General features: G+C 46.7%; 1 protein-coding gene across 3 annotated transcripts in view; it reads left to right on the top strand.

The window, feature by feature from the left end:
- The window catches only part of LOC120828759 (rho GTPase-activating protein 6), a 45,462-nt gene that overhangs the window by 972 nt on the left and 24,848 nt on the right, over positions 1–19,642 (top strand). The window contains exon 1 of one of the 3 annotated variants that reach the window (XM_040192329.2): positions 17,376–17,838. The exons of the other annotated variants lie outside the window; for them this stretch is intronic. Coding sequence (XP_040048263.2) covers positions 17,797–17,838 — 42 coding nt within the window. The 5' untranslated portion in view covers positions 17,376–17,796. Of the gene's footprint in view, positions 1–17,375; positions 17,839–19,642 lie in introns of those variants that run through there. 3 annotated transcript variants of the gene reach the window in all.

The following is a 19,642-nucleotide window of genomic DNA, read 5'->3' on the forward strand; positions in this document are numbered from 1 at the left end:
AGGGCACATGGGCAGTTAACTGTGGGGGAGGGAGCTGTACTTCTCTGACCTGGATTGGTTCCCATGTGTTTTCAGTCACCTTCTAGCCAAGTAGCCCACTCCTGGGAAAAGCTGAAGGAACTCTTATGGAAAGTGGAGGATTAAATTAATCCCACCAAATCTTTTTTTCTCTCCCTTCTGCCTGTTGTCAAGAGTGGGCCGGTTGGCCTTTTGTCTTGACTTCAAATTGAGTTTGAATGAGGGAAGGGCAGCGTATGAAATCTTTACCAAAACATACTTGGAAGACTTACTTTTAGCAGGGCGGGAGGGGGGCACTGGGGGGGGGGTTACTGGCTGCATAGTCCACGTGCACTGGCGAGAAGGTATGACCATTTCCCCACGCAAAGTGGACGTGCAGCTGTGAGGAACGTGAGGACGCGCGCGGCACAGGACTCGGTTCTCACGACTTGGACTGGCCTCCGGGTCGAAACCCACGTGGCCCCCGAAGAACACCCCCCCCCCCCCCCCCCCCCCATCGTTTCCTATTAGAAGTAGCGGCTGCAGCTTCACTCTCTACCCTCTCTCCTCCTCCCTCTCTTCCTCTCGGAGATGTGGAGAAGTTCTCACTCAGCAGTTTCCCACCGCTGCAGCTCTGTTTTCCATGCCGCGCCCCCCCCCCCCCACCTCCTCCCAAAGGATAACATGAGGCCATTGGTTTGGAGTCGTTAGTACAATCTGGACCGTGAAGTTATTGCACCTTCGAGTGTTTGTAAAAATGCAGACCTGAGGCGTGCCGCTGGCCTGCAGGGATGTTTCTCACACACACACACACACACACACACACACACACACACACACACACACACACACACACACACACACACACACTGTTATTCTGGAAAATTATCAAAGGTATTGCAGGATTTTATTTAGCTGCAATGCACCTTATTTTGCCAAATGCAAAAAAGAAAAATCCTTTTTGCATAATAAACACAGGGGTTGTCATCATTGCCTCACCCCTTCCCCACGGCTGTGTTGTAAAGTTTTTTTGCAGAAAGACCAGTTCAAACATGGCCGACTGCTGTGGGAGTGTGTCCCTCCATGATGAAACTGCAGGTGACATTCAACATTCCAGTCGGGATACCTTTTAATTGTGCGCTTTTAGAGAACTGGCATTTGGGAAATGATCAATTGGTGGCGAGTTTCTGCCTGCAGGTCGATATGTATACAACTTATAAGACATGTCATTTAGCGAAACGTTCTGGAAATGTGATACTGAAGCTGTTCATGGATTAATCATGGGTCCTCCGGCATGATGCATTTGTTATTAACATCATTTGGTTTTCATTTCAAAATGAGAGCAGCTTTTGGAAAATGTTTCGAGGCTTGGATTCCATTGAAAAATAAGCTGCCTGTATTGAATCAACACGGATCGGCTTGGTTTTCATGCAGGTGCAAGGCCTCTCTATGTCAATCTATGTGAAACTTTGCTCTGGCGGTGGCCGGTATGTAGGGCAACCTGTGCATATACACCTCGTGCTACATGACTTTTTAAGGAGGGAGACCCGGGCAGCGAGGCACAGGGAGAACAAGAAGGGAGCCGCGGGGACAGAGTGGAGCTCTAACGGTTTACACCAAAAGCAAACGTCTGACAGTTATATTGGCCGGGATGGCTGAAGAGTTTTTTTTTTTTTTTCCACGCTCAGGTTGTTGATGTTGAAAGAAGAATGACGCAGAACGTCGAAGCACACTCTGTGTTATTTACAGCAAGGGGGGGGGGCGGTGACTGGAAGTGGCCCTTCTTGTAGACTGATCGGAAACAACTCGTCTCGTCAAATAACCTTTCTAATAGCCAGCAGGCCTTTCTGTCGGAGGGGAAACGGCGGGTCGGCCAATTCAAACCTGCTTGTTGATGGGGCGCCAGAAGGTTGACATTGTACGTTCTATTTTTAGAACCACTTTCCCTAATGCTTCAGAAGAGGGGCGGTAGGGGGGTCAAGTGAGGGAAACAATCTCAAAAGAACATCTCCGCCGTTCAAACAGATCCCGCTGCTAGATGACGACGATGTCGTGGCGGCAGGTCGTCGAGGTTCGGAGCTTCGTCGTCGGGCAATTCTTTGCACTCACATTCATGGTACCCGGAGGACGGAACCCGAATGACCTCGGTTCGGCCGACGCTCACCTCAAAACTGCTGAACTAGTAAAAACGGCGGAGCTTTTCTTTAAAAGGTAACGTTACCTGCATTCTGCAAATGTTGTCCAAACGCAACAACCACTACGGTCACAAATTGACTGTTGACGGTTTGTTGGCTCCTCGGTAGCGAGAACTATCTGTGATAGAATCTCCCACATGCCGGGTGTAATATCGAGTACCAACTACATCTGTTTTCCAACCTTTTACAATGGTTTCTTCCAAGCAGGTGGGGTTCGCGCTTCACGTATTCTAATGCCGCCTCTGTGCTTCGTCAAACATTTCAGTATGAACTGCTGCACATGTTTGCCGCAGCTCGAGCGTTGAGCCATATAAGGCGCGACGTCGACACGGGTCGTTTTGTGTTTTTGCTCACCAGACGAGGATTATTCCTAGTTCATTACTCTCCCTTTTCCTCAACGCGAATCTCGACTCCAATGACGAGCTAAGCTGAAACGCAGAACATCAGAAGCAATGGAACACACAAAAAGAAACCCATCCGCCAAAACCAAATGTACATTTGACATTTTTATAGGCATCGTCCTCCTTTCTCAGAACAGCCTCGCTTGCTCTCGCAAACCCAAAGGCCTGAACTTGTGAACCCAGCAGCTATCCGTTTTGCCTTTCCTCCCTGATTTCCTCCCTGAGTTCCCTCAAAGTGAGGAGGCTGCGTTGGAGGAACGAGACCTTGACGGTTTTGACATCTTTGGAATGCTCTCACCAAAAAATACAAACTTAAAAAGAACAAAAAAAAAAAAAGAAAAATCCACACATCGCCTTGGAGGCTTCAAGCCAAGGATTTGCAAAGTCTCACTTAATGAGAAAAAACAGCTTTCTTTTTAACTCGAAAGTGTGCAGAGCGGCTGGATTACGGTGCGTAAAGCGGGCGGATGTCATCACGCCGCTGCGAGAGCTTTTGTCAAAACACTGAAAGCGTGACGAACTGCAGGTGGACGTTCTTGGCTCGCAGCGCTCCCGACTCTGAAGCGGCTCGGTTCGACGTGGTCCTTAAAAGTCACCTTTTCAGCGTGCAGCTTACCATCATGGTATAGATGGCCTGTGTGCCATGTGCAGCATGTTCTAGTACCGTTCCTCTCCCGGGAGAAGCTCTGGATTCATGGCCGTAGGTCTGCATGGGGCTGTAGTTGGATTACGGCTCTTATTAAGTTTAACGGGCCTGGCTTTTAACACGCACGACCAGCAAACAGGCCGGAAGGATTTTTGCTTTTCATAAAAACATCTTAATTTCTCAGACATGGCAGGCTTAGTTTGTTCTGGGCATTTGTGCCATCAAGACAAATGTAATCCACTTTTGCTTCCAATGAGACGTGATGCGCGTCCTCTTATTTGTGCATGAAAAACACGATACGAGTTTGTGTCCGCTGAAAAGAACCACATGAAACAGCGGGCAGGGTTTGTTTGCCACAACTTTTTTTTTTCGGTTCCAGCCATCTCGCATGTTCTTTCTCAACAACGGAGTGAAAAACGAAGAGGCGGCCCAGAAGTAAACATTAATTTCCGCAGCCAAAATCTCTCTGTCTGGTGCACATTAAAGCTCTCGTCCAGTGAGAAAGCAGCAGTGTTGAGTTACATTCGGGTGTCTATCTGTCTGTGTGTGTGTGTGTGTGTGTGGTGGAGAGAACCCCAACATGGTGGCTGGATGACCTAATGGCCTTCACATTGTGTATGTGTGTGTTACAGTGACCCGTGTGTCCACTAAGCTCCTTTCTAGCGTGGTTTGATCACGGGCTATCGGGGGAAAGCAGCTACTAGATCCTCTCACTTCTGCCACGCTGTTTTAAATGTCTATTTTCTCATTCACGTCAATTAGTGTAACCGTGGTTAAAGTACAATCCCACCGGGTGAAACGTCTGCAACATCTCCGCTCTTTGTCTAATCTTAGATCAGTAACAGGGTTAGTCACTGTAACTAAGTCACTGTGACGTCATCCGCTGGTTTATTGTGGTTTAAGTGTTTTTTTTCGACCATCAGATTAATAGTGTCAAGCTAAGTACAAACAAAGTACCGGCCAGAAATAATCGCCCATCTCGGAGAAAGATATCAATCAAGAGATCCTATTATGGGGTTATAGACACGCTGCCTTTTCACGCCCCGTCCCCAAGACTGAAAAATATGCCCAAAAAAACAAATCTAATTTGGGGGTTTGATTTGTTCCGGCTACAGTTTTTGGCACATCTGAGTGCAGCCGAGGCCTTCAGTGAAAACCCCTCTGCGTTGTTTGTGTTGTCTTTTCTGCTCTGCCCCCGCTAAGTCCTGTGGATATTAATTACTCGGATACGCCGCAGAGCGTCTGACCTCGGTGCCACGTCTCCCCTCGCCTGCTCCTTTATTACCGAACGGGGCGGCTTCATGCTGTATTTAGTGAGGATTAACGGAATGTTCCCGCTCACACACGCACAAATTTAGGCTACTCCGAGAAGCTAAGCTGAGCGAATACCTGCGAGTGGGTCCACTTTTGGTGTGCACCTGTGAGTGTGTGTGATTTCACCTCGTCGAATCACGTCTGCTGATCAAACGTGCCTTTGAATATGTGCAAGATGAGTCCAAACAGGCCACGGTTTTGGAGCAATTGTGCATTTGCTTGTGCTGGTCTCCTTCAGTGGGGAGGTTTAAGGAATTATTTATTTGGAATTCCAGGTCAGAGCTTCATGCCGAGGGCCCCAGGGCTCCTGTTGAAAAAAAGGGTTTGCAACTACATAGTGACCCCCCCTCCCCCTCCCCCCCAACTTCCTGTCCTCTTCACCCGCCCGTCACTTTTTCTGCCTTGGTTTTGTTTTTCATCCTGTCCGTTACTGGCTTTCCTTGCCTCACTTCTCAAGACAACCTGGCTACGTTGCCTCATTCTCTGTAATCAAAATAAAAAAATAAAAACATATGACAAGAGGGATTTGAGTTTCGCCCTCCCACAGATTTGTTCTCGTTTGAAGTGACCTGCCTGAGGAGCTCAGGGGCCAAATGGGTGTCGTCTTTCACTCCACCGCGTAAAACTCGTCTTTACAGAGAGAATTGTTTATGCAGTTTCCACTGAACTAAACTAAACTCAATTTAGTCCCTAAAACTAGCCCAGAGGATGGATCCTGGCGTTCGGATGGCCTCTCAGGCCAAACTTCCATTTGTAGACAATTCACAACATCCCAGCTGGGACCCGAGGAATCTTTCATTCATTTCCAAAGGTGTCCGGAGGTCAGGGTTAGGATTAGAGGTCAGGTCGTGTTATGGTCAGGTCCTCAACGGACGTGGGCGCAGACACGCTGTACTGTCCAACCGATCAACATCTGTTTATCGCTCAAACGGACAAAATGACTGACACGCTCTTGTGAAAGCAGATCCTTGTCGGCTTTGTACGCGACTGCGGGCCCCTCGAAAGCAAAGAGCGCGGGGACCTTTCTGGCCTGCTCCAGCGGGGGAGCAAAACGGAATGAGACAGCAGGCATTTTGGATACAGCCGGAGCTCTGTTGCTATTAATAGAAAAATAGCTCAGCGGAGGAACACTCAAGTTCCAGAGGCAGGCGGGAAGAGTCATATCGGTTGCAGGTGTGTGTGTCTGTGTTGAGGATTGTGCAGTTTATATGTGTAGCTGCAGCTGCAATATGATGTGTTTTTAATCTAAGTCAGAGGTAAAGAGAAAGAGTCTGAGAAAGCTGAATGAGCGTTAGTATTCAGAGGGTCTTATCGCCACCTAGTGGACAGAAGTGAAATATCTTCTCTCATCAAAAACTAATTCACCAGAGAAATTTCAAAATATTAAAATGAAAAGGGAGTTTTTGTTCCCACTTTACCGTTCCAAGTGCATGTTGTTTCATTTCCTAACCCCAAAACAAATGCCACAATACAGTCTTGATTATGACGTTCCAAGAAATTCCTCCTTAGTGTATTATTGTCATGCAGGTAAACATACTGGCAGGTTACTGATAAGTGTACCTCCTGTGATGTACTTCACAATATGTTCGTCTAGTAGTAAGTTTTAATTTTGCTGACAACCGGCAGAAGGTCTGCCAGTACATTACTGTCATTTTTCAGTTTTCCTATTGTTAACCTAATATCAATGTCGTCTATAATGTACCAAAACACTCTATGGTGCTCTATTTTTGTATTATTTTATTGCAGCACAGCAGTATAATAATACGTGAAAATACATTGCAGTGAAAGTGCAGATTAAAATGTAATGAGATGTTCTTGCCACTAGAGAGTGGTGGCCAGCTTCTAAAAATCTCCCATTCTGGACACCCACATGCACACAAAATGATGATCAATGACACAAAAAATGTGGGTGGGCTGCATTGCGGCCCGTCACAGCTGCGCACATCTGTCTCCTCGGCCTCCCTATGTCATAAGTATCTTACAAAAACATTACAATAGCTGATACCAGCTGCATGCAGAGCATATTTTACAGCACTGGGGCCAAATAAAACTGTTTAAAATGCATTGGACATGGAGGAGAAACCCAAACAGTTTGATCCCAGGCCCTGGAATGTGTTCGCTTTAAAAGGATATTTTAACAGGCCGACATCTCGCTGCAGACCGCAAACATTTATACACGTAAACCTGATTGGAAGCGTGGTCGTTAGCAGGGCGCTCACAGCATCAGCGATGCACAGGTTTCCCCATGAAAGGTCCACTCTGTTAAAACAATTCAACCAATAAAACCTTCTGGTAAACGTGGGCACACATTGTTATCGTTACACATTTGCAAGTATTCTCATAAGACATCTCCAGTGGAGTGGAGTTGTTTGGACTGTCACCAACACCCACATAGCCACACACACACTCACATATGCCCACACACTGATCCACACGCACGCACACACACACACACACTCACAAACACAACAATGTGTGTTTGTACTGCTTTAGTGGGGGACGTCGTCACTTCCAAGCAGAGATCATATTCTCTCCTGCAGAGTACCTTCCCAGAACATTTGTCTGTGTCAGAAAGACAGTGTGTACATAATGTATTTAGTCTCCACAGACGAACAAAGCGCAATTGTCATAGACCTTTTTTTTCTAAAGGTGTTTAAAGAGAACCTTCGGACTTCTAGTCAAATGTTTAAGCACACAATTAGGATACTAAAATATGTTTATGCTACTCTCCACGTTCTCTATGGATGATTGCTAAAGCACAAAAGCGCAGCAGCCCGGTGCCAGCTCAGGAAAGGGCTTTTACCTCTCTGGACACCTGGCGTCAAGTAGGTCTTTCCCTGGAAAAATCCCACCAGCGCAGGAAATGATGCGTCCGGTTACAGAAGCCGTGGTTTGTTTGCGATCAACAAAGCAAGAAGCGGGTGGCGGTTGGCATGAGCAGCGACGGCCACCATGACTATTGCGAAAAGGCCTGGGAAGAGAGTGTCGGACTCGTACAGTTCCCAGCATAAAAAAGGCCATCATCCATGTTCATGTACATGTTTCTGCCTTTCAGGTCCCTCTGCCTAGAACCCTGATGTCACGTCACCTTTCGGCCTAATTATTCAGACTGAACACACAGCGCAAATACTTGAGCTTAGGCTGGACGTGGCAGCCCAGGTGTGGATGCCCTGCATGCGGGAGTGACACTTAAATACCCAGTGAAGCCCCTTTGCTGAATCGCCTGAAAGAGGAGAATTCTGCGGCTGTCTTTTCCAGCCCGTAGGTGACTGTGGAGATGCCTGAGCTTAAGAAGATTAACAATGAGGTGTGTCGGTCGGCTTTTCCCCGCTGAGAGCCCGAAATTTGCCTTGATTTGACTTAATTGCAGGAGGCTGCAGAGCGGCCAGGTCCAGGGCAGAGCGTGGGAAATGGGGACCCTGGTTGGAGCGGAGATATGGAAAGGGGAAAGGAGGAGGGGCGAAGAGAGTAAAAGACAGAGAAAGTAGAGGGGGAGACAGAGAATGAGGGAGCAGGAGAGGGATGGGGTGAAAACACACACACACCTGGGTTGGATTAGCTCGGGCTAGCAGGGAGGCTCCGTGTTAATGGAGATTTAATGGACTCTACCGCAGTCATACAGTGGAGGGGTGTGTGTGTGTGTGTGTCTCTCTCTCTCTGTGTGCGCTCACAATTTGTACTTTTGAATGTTTACCTGCACGTACTCATGTGTTCTGGGTTTTATGAAGTTATTAAATCTTTCCACCCGGCTCTCCGCTCGCCGCGCCATCATAACAGAACCAAACAGACGCCTGGATTTGGCTCATTGAGTGCGTTTACAGGACCACATCGGCGAGCGGGATGGTGGTAAACTCCTTGGCCTTGTCAATGCCCATGTGACATCTGACGCCATTATCCACGTTCGAGGGCCTTCAAAGTCAGACGGCGACGCATAAACACATTAAACAGTGCGCCATGAATGTGGCTGCTTTGAGAGCTCTTGTCTTGACACCTTAAAAGCTGCTGCACTCACCATCTCCAATCTCCGAAGAAGACGTGCGGATGTGAGCATAACGCAACGCCACTTGCCTTGTCCCGGATCCGGCCCTGCAAGCTCTCCTCTCTGCGGCCCGTCAGGTTCCGTCTGTCGCCACGGCGACCGCTCAACGATGTAAACACGCCACCGTACCCGACCGTACGAGCGAGAACAAAGGAAGCATCCTTTTCTCGAACGTAAGCATCAGGGGATAGTTTATATTTTCAAAGGCTCTGACGCAGTCGGTGCGAGTTTCTCGGCAATGGAAAAATCAGACACGGGGAACGTGGACTGAAATAATACGTAGAGCCGAAAGTAGCAATAATGGTGAGAGGTGCAAAACGCTCTGACCACCACTCATCCTGAGTCCTGTCATCATGGCTGTTTAACATGATGCACGGTGCCACTTACAGGGAGTATTTATGCTTTTGAATAACTAGCTGCACACGTTCAGCATTGATGAGATGTGTGACATGTAGATGTCGTTTTAACTAAATACACACGGCAGCAAACGCATATCAAGGCTCAGTGTTGAGCTCCATACAAAGAGATCGAGAAAAATTAGGAGATTAGATTCATGCCGACATCGTTAAAAAATCAAAATAAAACTCAAAATTGATTTAACCCAGCTTGGGTTAACAATGCTAACAATGCTTCTTGATTTTCTCAATCTACCTTGAGAATGTTGTGTGTGCTTTTATTGCCTTCCACCAATTCTTTGATTGACAAATGAAGCTGAACTTTAGAAGCTGCTGTGAATATTGATAACTGGCAGGTTGCTGCGCCAAACAGGAATCAGAATTGTAGATTCTCTTAGAAAGGTTATGGGATTTTCCATTCCATTTTGGGACCAAAGCACTAAATGTTTATAAACATGGCAACAAAAAGCTAATATCCATTTAACAAACTCCAACTATTCCCTTGAGCGTTGAAGGCTAGTGAATTCATTTCATACACGGATGGACAACTTCTTCCTCCCTAACACACACACACACACACACACACACACATCAGAAGGAGTGTGCACGAGGCTACAAATCAGCTGAACATGTTAGAGCAGGCACCACTTATTTCATGGTTAAAATGACCTCACAGTGTGTGTGTGTGTGTGTGTGTGTGGCAGGATATGAGGTGGTGGGAGTGTGGGCGGAGCCAACAGGGGAGTTGAGATTGGATTCAAGCCGCATTCCACAGATTGAAAAAAAAGGGATGAGATGGATCCGTCAACCCCCCACCTCAAGTCTTTCTTCTTCTCCTTGTCCCAAACTCATACACCAGGAACCACTAAATATGTATCCCCAATGCCCAGCTGAAATTAGTTCCTTTTCCCTCTTTTTTTTTTCAATACAACAAATAATAAAAATGTAGATTAGCTTTTAATATGAGAAACATTTACTGCCCGCATGCAGTGCATCATTAACTCCTTTCTTCCCGCTAACAGTAAAAAATCACAGTCACATTGAATCCTTAATGGTCAGGCCTGTCACAATAACGATGATTTTTGCTGTGCGATTATTGCACCAAAATTAATTGCGATAAACGATATTATTGTAATTTTCAGACCATTTCATGCCACTGATTACATAATGATAATATAATAGCATAATAATACGAGTACGCTATAAATAATAAGTGCAAGGGACACGGAGCGGGGCGAAGCATCAGGCTAGTAGTTCAGGTTGAAAGGCTGGGGGGTGGGGGGGTTGTGTTTTGGGTGAGATTTGAGGTTAGTTGCCTTGCCTCTTTTTGTCGTCATACCAGCTCGTTCACGTCTACCGGCTCTCCTCTCTCACTCGACTTAAAGCCAAAATGTTCCCACAACCAGAGCTGAAGATTGCGGCTTTGAAAGCCCATTTGTACGTGTTTATCCTAATTGGCTCTGCTGCAGATGTCACGAAAAAAAACCTTCATAACACGGTGGGTTCACGCATTCCCTCCCCCTGACGGTGTCCGCTGTGTGTGTGTGGCGACTTAAGATGTTGATGACATTCATGTATATGTAAAATTCGTATAATGTATTGCAGCACCAAGAATTATCAGGCTCATTTTAATATGTGCGATAAGTCAATATACCCATTACCGTGGCAGGCCGCAACATGGTACTGACTTCTATTGAATCCTATTCATGTATCACATGTTGAGGTGGAGCCCATGAAGATAGTGAGGATGCGTGAAGGCTTCTTTGTGTATTTCTTTATAACAGAATAAGTAGCAGATTGTTTAAAGAGGAGACATGTTGGTTCTGATTAAGAGACCCTTTCAAAAGGAGACTGGACAGCTTATCAGACGGACAGAACTCCATGGACTTCATGAGCTCTGCGCGTGTGGCATATTCGGATGAATCAACAGTTTTGTCTCCCCCGTCTTATCGGGAGTGGGATAAAAGCACTGCTGTCGTTTGTGACCAGAGCATTCCTAGAAGGCCGCTGTGTTTATGCACACGCTAAATATTTACACCCCGAACTGAGAAGAACTAAGGCTGCTCAGTTTGACTCTTGATAAAGCGGCGATACGCTCTGGCCGGGGGATTTACGCGCCGCAGAGATCGCACACAGCCGCATTCACCGCATGTGTATATAGCTATGCAAACACGCCGTATGATGCACAAAAAAAAGCATGCACTGGACGTATGCATGCATACCTGACTGCTATGTTGGAAAAGATCTCGGGAATCCAAAACACGCACACACACTGATAAACACAGATGAAGGGTCTGTCCAAGCAATGTCACTAGCGCTCGTTTATCACGAGTTCAACTGAGTTTGCGGCCAATGGAGGAGGCCCGTCCAAAGAAACAAAGACGGATTAACACTGTGACGCGCACGCCATCTGCTGCGCACGAGAGGCACGAGGTGAAACAAGGTAAAGAAACGGGGGGGAAAAGGAGACGTTTTTCAGAATTATACCACATTTTCTAAGACGGTTTCTCTCATTATTACTGGATTTGCATCTGAAAAAAGTGAAAGCGCTGATTATCATAGAACACAAGCAGAATAATACAGACAGCTGAGGGAGTAATACTCATCCACGCGGCTCCATATCGTCTGTGCTCGCCTCTGGTGCTTGAGTGGGTTCAATTTCAAATGGATTTGCATGAAAAAAACAAAACATGTGATTACACAAAGCGCAGGCAACACTATGCAAACTCATTTGCAAGCAATCAGGTGATTGGATGTGGGGTTCACGGATCAGTCACCGTCCATAAAATGTGACTGATTGCCCACTGATTATAGTCCATTATCAGATTCATTTGGTAAAAAAGACACCATCAAAAGTGGACTAAACCTCCATCTCGCCGTTTGCCCCATGACAGAATGCAAAATGCAGACGGAAACCGGGGCAAATAGGGTGTCTGGCTCAATATTTATTATGTTACGTTTTGTGTCTTCAGGCCGTCCAATAACCAAAGTGTGAATACACAATTTGCCCTTTGTTCAAACCCTCAAAAGTTGGCTACATTATAGACGCATAGTTCACAATGTCCTTTAGTGGTGTATGTTTTTGCAGTAAATCATATGATTCAAAAATATTTCACACAAAATCATGAGCTTTTCGGGCCCCCGGGGATCCAGGACAGTCGGCCGTTGTTTGTTAATTTGTAATACTTCTAACCAAAGTTTGAGTTGAGTAAACGCACACTGAGCTCAGCACTAACATAAGGGTCCTCATCAACAACAGCGGATCATAGCGAGGCTCTCAGAGCCTTTGGATGAACGTGCAGAGAGAGAAGCCATCGGTCAGCTGAGCTGAGCCAGCACGCGCGCGTCACATAACTCACATTTTATTCTGTTATTCGAGCTATCCGGCCTGTCAAGACTGCTGTTCCTTTAGTTTTTTTCCTCTGCAGACTTCAGACCAAAACCCCTTCCCGGTCGGGCAGAACTGTGGCGCTGGCGAGAGGAAGAGGACGAGCGTGGATCTCTGCGTGTGTTTTAACAGGTGTGGAGCCGGTGTTTTCTTAAGTGCTGCCACCTTAAATTAGAGGACAGACGTGTTGTTTTTCTGCAGCGTGCCTGGTCTCATGTCACGGCCAATTTGGAGTTCGGTATTTTCACAGAAATATTGAAGTGCCCCTTACAATTCTGTGTCTGTGCCCCCCCCCACCCCCTCCTTTTCACCCAACCTCATGTGATGGTGTACATCTCACGTTGCTCCCTCCTTTCCCCACAAGGAACCAGACGCTTTTACTGCGATGCCATGGCAACGAGTCAAGGCTATTTTCTGCTTCTCTGCTGCCAGTGAATGCATCACACAGCAGACAAATACAAAGTAAATCTCTGCAATAATTTTCCCCCACGGCCAACTGCAATGAGGCAGATCTGAAAATAATGTCAGGAATTTGTCAGACATGACATCATAGAGGTATTCAGATATTTGAATAACTGGGGTTAAATCGTATCAATCAGGGCGTCTTTTTTTTGTGCTGTCCGACACGGCTGGGCCGCTGAAGAACTAGGGCAACTGTTGTGGCAAAACAAAAGAAAAAAAACATGAAGGAGGCGCGGGAGGCGAGAAGAAAGAGAAAAGCTAGTCTGGGCGTCAACGTGATTCATAACTTTATTGGATAGCTGGCTTTGGTCACCTACGTCACCACTGTTCCATTTAAAAACACCACACAAGAGCGCAGATGGACCTGCGCTGTAGATACATTGTTATGTTCAAAACCATTTTATTCCTGACCAGCATTCACAAGTGTTTTTTTTGTTTGTTTTTTACTTGAATCTGTTGCAATTGAACCCTTGCCGGCAAAACAAACGCTTCATTTCGGGCGTTCATGCCAACGAGTGACAAAGCGCCTATAGAGGAAATAACCCAAAACAGAAACAAAAGCATTTCGCATGAGAGAATGAACGCGAGAGCAAACGCTACCTCGTGTTAGAAGAACAAGCAAACAACAGAACCTACTATAGGAAAATATGTCCGAGACTTGTTGCTTTTCTCTTCAGTCTTTTGCCAAACTCGATGCCTGAGCCGCCAATAGATTCCAATCAATAATTCCTCCACGGCTGTATAAATAAATAATGAGGTGAGGTAATGAAATGCATTTTCTATGCTCAAAGTGAGTTGTTTGTCCTCGCTGTGCGCCCGTTTCTTCGTTCCATAAATGGGGGGGGATTTCCAAAAATGGATTTGATTAAAATCTCGGGGTGCAGCCGATTTAACGCTGCGCAAAACAATATTTGTGATAACAACATTGGTGGTCTTTCAGTTGTTGATTTGACACAATGATGTGGAGATACTGCGACTCCAGATAATACCAACAACGTCGAATGACTCAGTTTCAAGAATGTCAACGAATCAGGTCCAACTATTGGGTTTCAAAGAGAGGTCACCTGCACTATTTTCTTAAAATGCAAACTATCCCCAGCAAGTGTTTCCCCCCCAAATTGATACCAGAAACGTGGCACCCCTCTACTTTGACAAAACGCATTTGTCTACACTTTTTAAAATGTGGTTGCATGGGGTCAGGGCCGAGCATTTTCACTGTAGAGTGCCCCCCCCCCCCCCCCCCCTGCCCGCCGGGCGCTGTGAGCCCGTTGTAATGAAGGGTTGCTATATGAAAACCATACAGCAACCCCGGGCTAGTATGCCAACATTCTTTACTTACCCCCCCCTCCCCACCCCCCGTTCTGTCGATTGGCCCTCAGGACAGAGTATGGAGATTTAGGACAACTGGGTCGGCCTGTTGATAGAAGCGCCCAGATTGAATCCAGACCCACGCTGTCGTCACGTTGTGTGCGCGTGTGTGCGTCCTGTGTTTAGTGGATGTTGAGTGATCAGTTCCTCTAAAAAAACATTTTCCCCGCCGCACAGCGGCCGTCCCTGGGGGGGGAGGCTGGGGTCCTAGACCCCTCCACAGGACCCAATTCCTAATATATTTGTTTGTCTTTTTGTGTCTTCTGTATTTGCCTCCCAAGTGAAGGAGTGAAGCAACATCTCTCTCTGTCTCTCTCTTTTTTACTCACACACACACACTCGCATTCCCCAGTACTGAGGTCATCCCCTAGAGCTGCTTTGTGCAGCTCCTGCTGTAAATTTGTTTATGTGTGCCCGTTTTTTTTTAACCATCACCCCCCCCCCTTCCCCTCTCCCCTTTCTCTCTCTTTAAACCCAGTCGCCCGGCCGTGTTTTGAAAATGGAGGTCAAAGTTCATTGGAGGAAAGTAAGAATGATAAAACACCAAGGCCGCGTGCTAATAAGAAGGAAGCCACTTCACCGTCGTACTCTTTTGCCCTACATATCTTTTTATCCGCGGTGTGACTCATTGTCTTCTTTTTTTACTCGATTTTGATCAGCTGAGTTCGATTAGGATCACACATCAACCACGTTCCTTACCTATTACCAAGACAACGAGGCAGAAATATTTAATCACAAATATTTAGTAAACCGGACTAAAGTAAGCAAGCGCACAAACGAGCGGCGCCTCTTTGTGAGATATTCGACGTGCTGGCCGACTGTAGCAGGAGATTGGTTGTATTGATTGCATTGATACGGGTCAAGTGGATGTCGATTGCTATCGTGAGAACGACCCTCTCCAACGGGCTTTGCACCGCCCTCGTCCACGGGCAGTCGTGGTCTATTCCCCCCCGACGGCGATGTGCGTGTCAATACACACATGTTGCCCCTCTCCCCCCTTCGCTACGTACTCTCTCGTCCAGGCTTGCCTGCCTCTCGCACAGGCTCGGTGTGTTGCGTGTGTGTGTGTGTGAGCCGTGGTCATACTGGGACAATTGAAGCTCCATTTTAGGAGACGATTGGCTCCTCCCACAGGTCCATAGAACACAGCTCGTGGTCGTACTGCTGAACAGGGTTTGTGAGTCTCGGGGTCTTTCTCCCTCCAATAACAATGCAGATTAATTTTGCAGTTTTCGTTAGCATTGACAAGATAGTCCAATTGACTCAAATATGAATCTTGAACTTAAAACTGGTTTGTAACATTTTTAATTTGAATCGGCCAATTTTCTCAAGTAAGCATCAAAAAGCTTGTGGCAATCAGTCCAACTGCTGTTTAAATGCTGTTAATCACTATAAGCAAATAAGTTTGCTTATAGTGATTAAGTGGTCCGTGTAGGACAGCCTTAGGATTAGCATTAGGTTGCGATTATTTTGTTGGTGGTAATTAAACTGGGTTAACTTGACTAGATCTTTGTCGGATTATTGGGCTTTAGTTGAACCAAGCGTACCTGCAAACTGTACCGGACGTGATTTTGGAATTCTCAACCCTAAAGAACACACACAGCTGCTTAAATATTCGAGGCCCCTCCCTTTTCTTTAACAATTCAATTGAATCCAATGACATTTTTGTTCTTTTGACCAACCTCCCCCAAACGAGATATGATAAGCATTTAATACTTGTTCAGTGGCTGTTCACAACCGGTTTTCTGTAACCATGCGGGGCTGTGATGGCGCCTGTGTGACTTACACACACTTGCAGTGCAGCACCGGGTTTTACGGCCGAGTCGGCTCGCAGCCGCGTGTGTGCTATCTGCCGAGTGAAGCGAGCGGCCTCATTGACGTCTCAGCATTCTTTAAATGGCAAAAGGGGCTATCTGATCAGCAGGGAGGAACCGTCTGTCTTTCTCTCACTCAACTCATTCACACGTACTGGTTATTGAATCGAGAAAAGTGGTCACTTTGTGCCCTCTTTAAAGTCACTCCTGCAGCGCTAATGCTTTTCATTAACTCTCACCATCTCTGTGTGTGGGCACTGTGGCTTATATTCTTTGGCCACTGTGCCCATTTCTTTTGCATGCTTCTGTTTTTTTTACGAGTTTAGATTTGTAAGAATCAAATTGCCTAAGGTTGCCTTCACATTAATGCTACACAGAGCCGGCAACCCTTGTGCTTAGAATTGGCCCTTTTGCTCTGTAGAGAGGTTTTTTGAAAGGGGAAAATATAAATAACAGATCTTTACAATTTAATCAAGCAATCACAGTTTTGGTTCTGCGGTCCAGTATTTTCTCTCAGCTGTGATTTATTTGCTCCAGTAATAAGGCCCACAGAATGCTGCTATTTGTCACAGCTGGCAGAAACCTTGTATCTCCAAAATATCAACTTTCCCTACGCTAAGATAAATGGGCTTGTTTTTAAGCATCATCCATTTCTGGATATTTCCATCTCAAATGACAGTAAACGAAAAGACTTGAAACCCCCATAATTAATACGGCAGTATGAGATTGTTTTGATTCATTTTAAATACCACAAGAAACTGTACAGAATGAAAGGTGATATGATGAGTTCATTTTTTCATTAACTTGCTTCAGTTAAGACTAGCAGAATAATATACTTATGCATCTCTCCCTGTGTCCTCCTCACCTTCAGCAAAAACAGCTACAGCTCTTTACTGTTATCCCTATTTGGAGTTTGCAGAGTCGAGCTTCATTTTGTGGGAAACTGACATGAAAACATTTACTGCTGATAATCAAAAGCTTCTTCCCCCTCTTTTGATGCCCCTCTATCTCTGCCTTCATGTTTGGTCCTGTGTCAAATAACCGATGTTTTTAGATCGGTTATAATGCAATAAATGCATACTGCATGCATAGAAGTAAGGCTAGTATAAGTTGGCTAATAATGGCCTTGCTGCCTGTCCAAAACGTGTCACCTTAAGTCACCTTTTATTTGTCAAAACTCGTATACTTACTATTACTACTACTGTTAGTATTAGTGTTGTTAATTACGTCAGCAGAACGGTTTTTCAAGAAAACTATTTCGCTAAATAATAGTGCCGATGTCCATTTTCCGTCCTCCTTTCAGATGTTTGTGGATTAAAAAAAAACGGAAGCTCGTTATATTTTGAAAATCTCCACCGGAAGCCCCGTCTCACGGCGCTCTCTGTGCCTCTGCTGGCTCGGCTCAGCATCTGTCTTCGCCGGGGTGCACCGAGCGCGCAGTATGGACCCGTTACGCATTACGCACCATGGTGTCCTCCCCGGCGCGGAGACTTCGCTGACACGAGTGTCCGCCCGGCGCGAGCGCACCCGCTCCTAAACGCCTGCAAGGGGAGAGGGGTCGGTGGGGGTGCTGGAAGAAGTGTCCTCGGTCACTCAGTTTGTCTTGCGAGGGAGAAGACAGGAGTGAAACGGGAAGACTGGTTTTCCTCCGCGCACACGGGCACACAGACTTTCTTTTTTTTCGGAGGGGGCGGGGGACTTATTTTCTAACGGGATATAATTCGCTGCATCAACATTTTGCAGGTATTTACTATATGTTGGATACTTATTCGGCACCATGGGAGACTCCGTGTTCCTCGACAGGCCGAATTCCTATCTTGTAAGTACCTCGTTTTTATTGGCCATTAATTAATTAGGAAGACTCGGACGTGTGCTGATAAGGAGCCCGGGGGGGGCTGACATCTTCTATGAGACCGCGCGCGCACGTTGCGTGCGTGAGGAACAGAGAGACGGCTGTTTATTTCCTGCCTGCAGATGACTTTTTAAATGTGTCTCCCTGCATGACTGATATTGTGCATTAACGTTATTGTCTGTTTTATAGTTAACAAAATAAATACACTTTTAATATGACGAATAAATAAATAGATCTCTAACGTTTCTGCAAATTAACCCCCCCCCACCCCCTTCTCGGAGACTGAAACAGAAATCGGAAACTGAGCAGGTACATGCGAAAGCTTCCTGTGATGGAACGTTGTAGGTGACATGTGACGTACGGAGCGCGAGCACATGCCACCACACAAGACCGCACATGTTTACTGCTTCGCAGACGGGGAGGCTTTGGTCCCTGTGGAGGCAAGAAAAACTTTTTCAAGAACTCTGTGTTTTTCTTTGACATCCTACACCTCGAGAGCTCGGCTGGCCACATGAGGGCAAAACACGCGGATATGGGTCAAGGCCGCGAGACGGCACGATGAGAACCGCACGCTCGGCACCAAACCGTCAGCGTTTTCTTTTGGGGAAAGCTCGCGTTCGGCTAACCGGGCGAGCGGCTTCGCACAACAGGTTCATTCCGATGTGGGACCGGGATTGGCTCGCGTCTCGAGAACACAGATGTAATCAGCCACACATGCTCGTATTTTATCTCCCTTCTGTTTCCGTCACGCCCCCCACTCATCCCTTCCCCTCCCCTCCCCTCTCCTCTGCCCTTCTACCCTCTTCCTCCGCTGGTGAGGAACCGATCGCCGTCCGCCCCGGCGGTCTCCACCTTTCTGTGGCTGGAAAGGCCCCGGTGGAGCTGTGAGGGCACTGATTGGAAAACAACACAATGGCCTTTGGCTCGGCACGCAGCGTGTTGTGGTCTGGGCTTTGGGCTTCGCGGGCCGAGTGTGTGGTGGGGAAAGCGGTCGCCACTTGGCTCACAGAAATGGTGTTTAAAATGAATCCAACCCTGCAGCGCATGCCCCGTCTTTCTTTCTGGAAATGAACCTTTGATGCATCCGGGCTCCTATTCGTTTCAGTTTGTCCTGGAGCCCAATGAATACACGTTGGTAAATCCTACATCTGGCTTTCAGAGTGGGTGATCTGATTGCGCACGTTGGGCTAATATGAATAACTGGTTATGAAACGTAAGTAGAGGAATCAGCGTTGATTGTCGCTTTCCGAGTTGATTTTCCCAATCAAAGAAATCCAGGCTGCCGCCAAAATCAATACTCTGTACGAGAACGCCCCAATGACAAAGAGGAAGTAGCGTCTGCGCAAATGGGGGGTTATGCCTTGCCGAGCAGCGATATGAGAAAAACAGTGAGCTCCTCGTCGTTCCTGCCAGAGCAGATGGAATATTTCAGATTCTAGGCTCCCAGACTGGGGACACACATGGATGAAGAAGACAGCATATGGAGCAGTAAAAGTTCCCTCTCTTACCCTCCTCTTTTTGCATTTGTTCCAATTGTAGTGACGCATTGTGCTCGGTGCTGTCATGGCAGTGATATACGGACCGCATTTTTGTCAACGTAAGCAAACATCCATCACACGAAAAGGCGTTGAGAAGAGGAGCAAGTCATCCCTAATGCCACCAAAAAAACATGCCGCTGCAGCTGTCTTTTGAGAAATAAGCTTCTGGAGACACGGCGATGCCAAACGTTGCTCCTCAAACTATCAGCCTAAGACAGTAAAGTTTTTGGCAG

This window comes from Gasterosteus aculeatus, chromosome 1 (genome assembly GCF_964276395.1).
Source record: "Gasterosteus aculeatus chromosome 1, fGasAcu3.hap1.1, whole genome shotgun sequence".
NCBI classification, from domain to species: Eukaryota; Metazoa; Chordata; class Actinopteri; order Perciformes; family Gasterosteidae; genus Gasterosteus; species Gasterosteus aculeatus.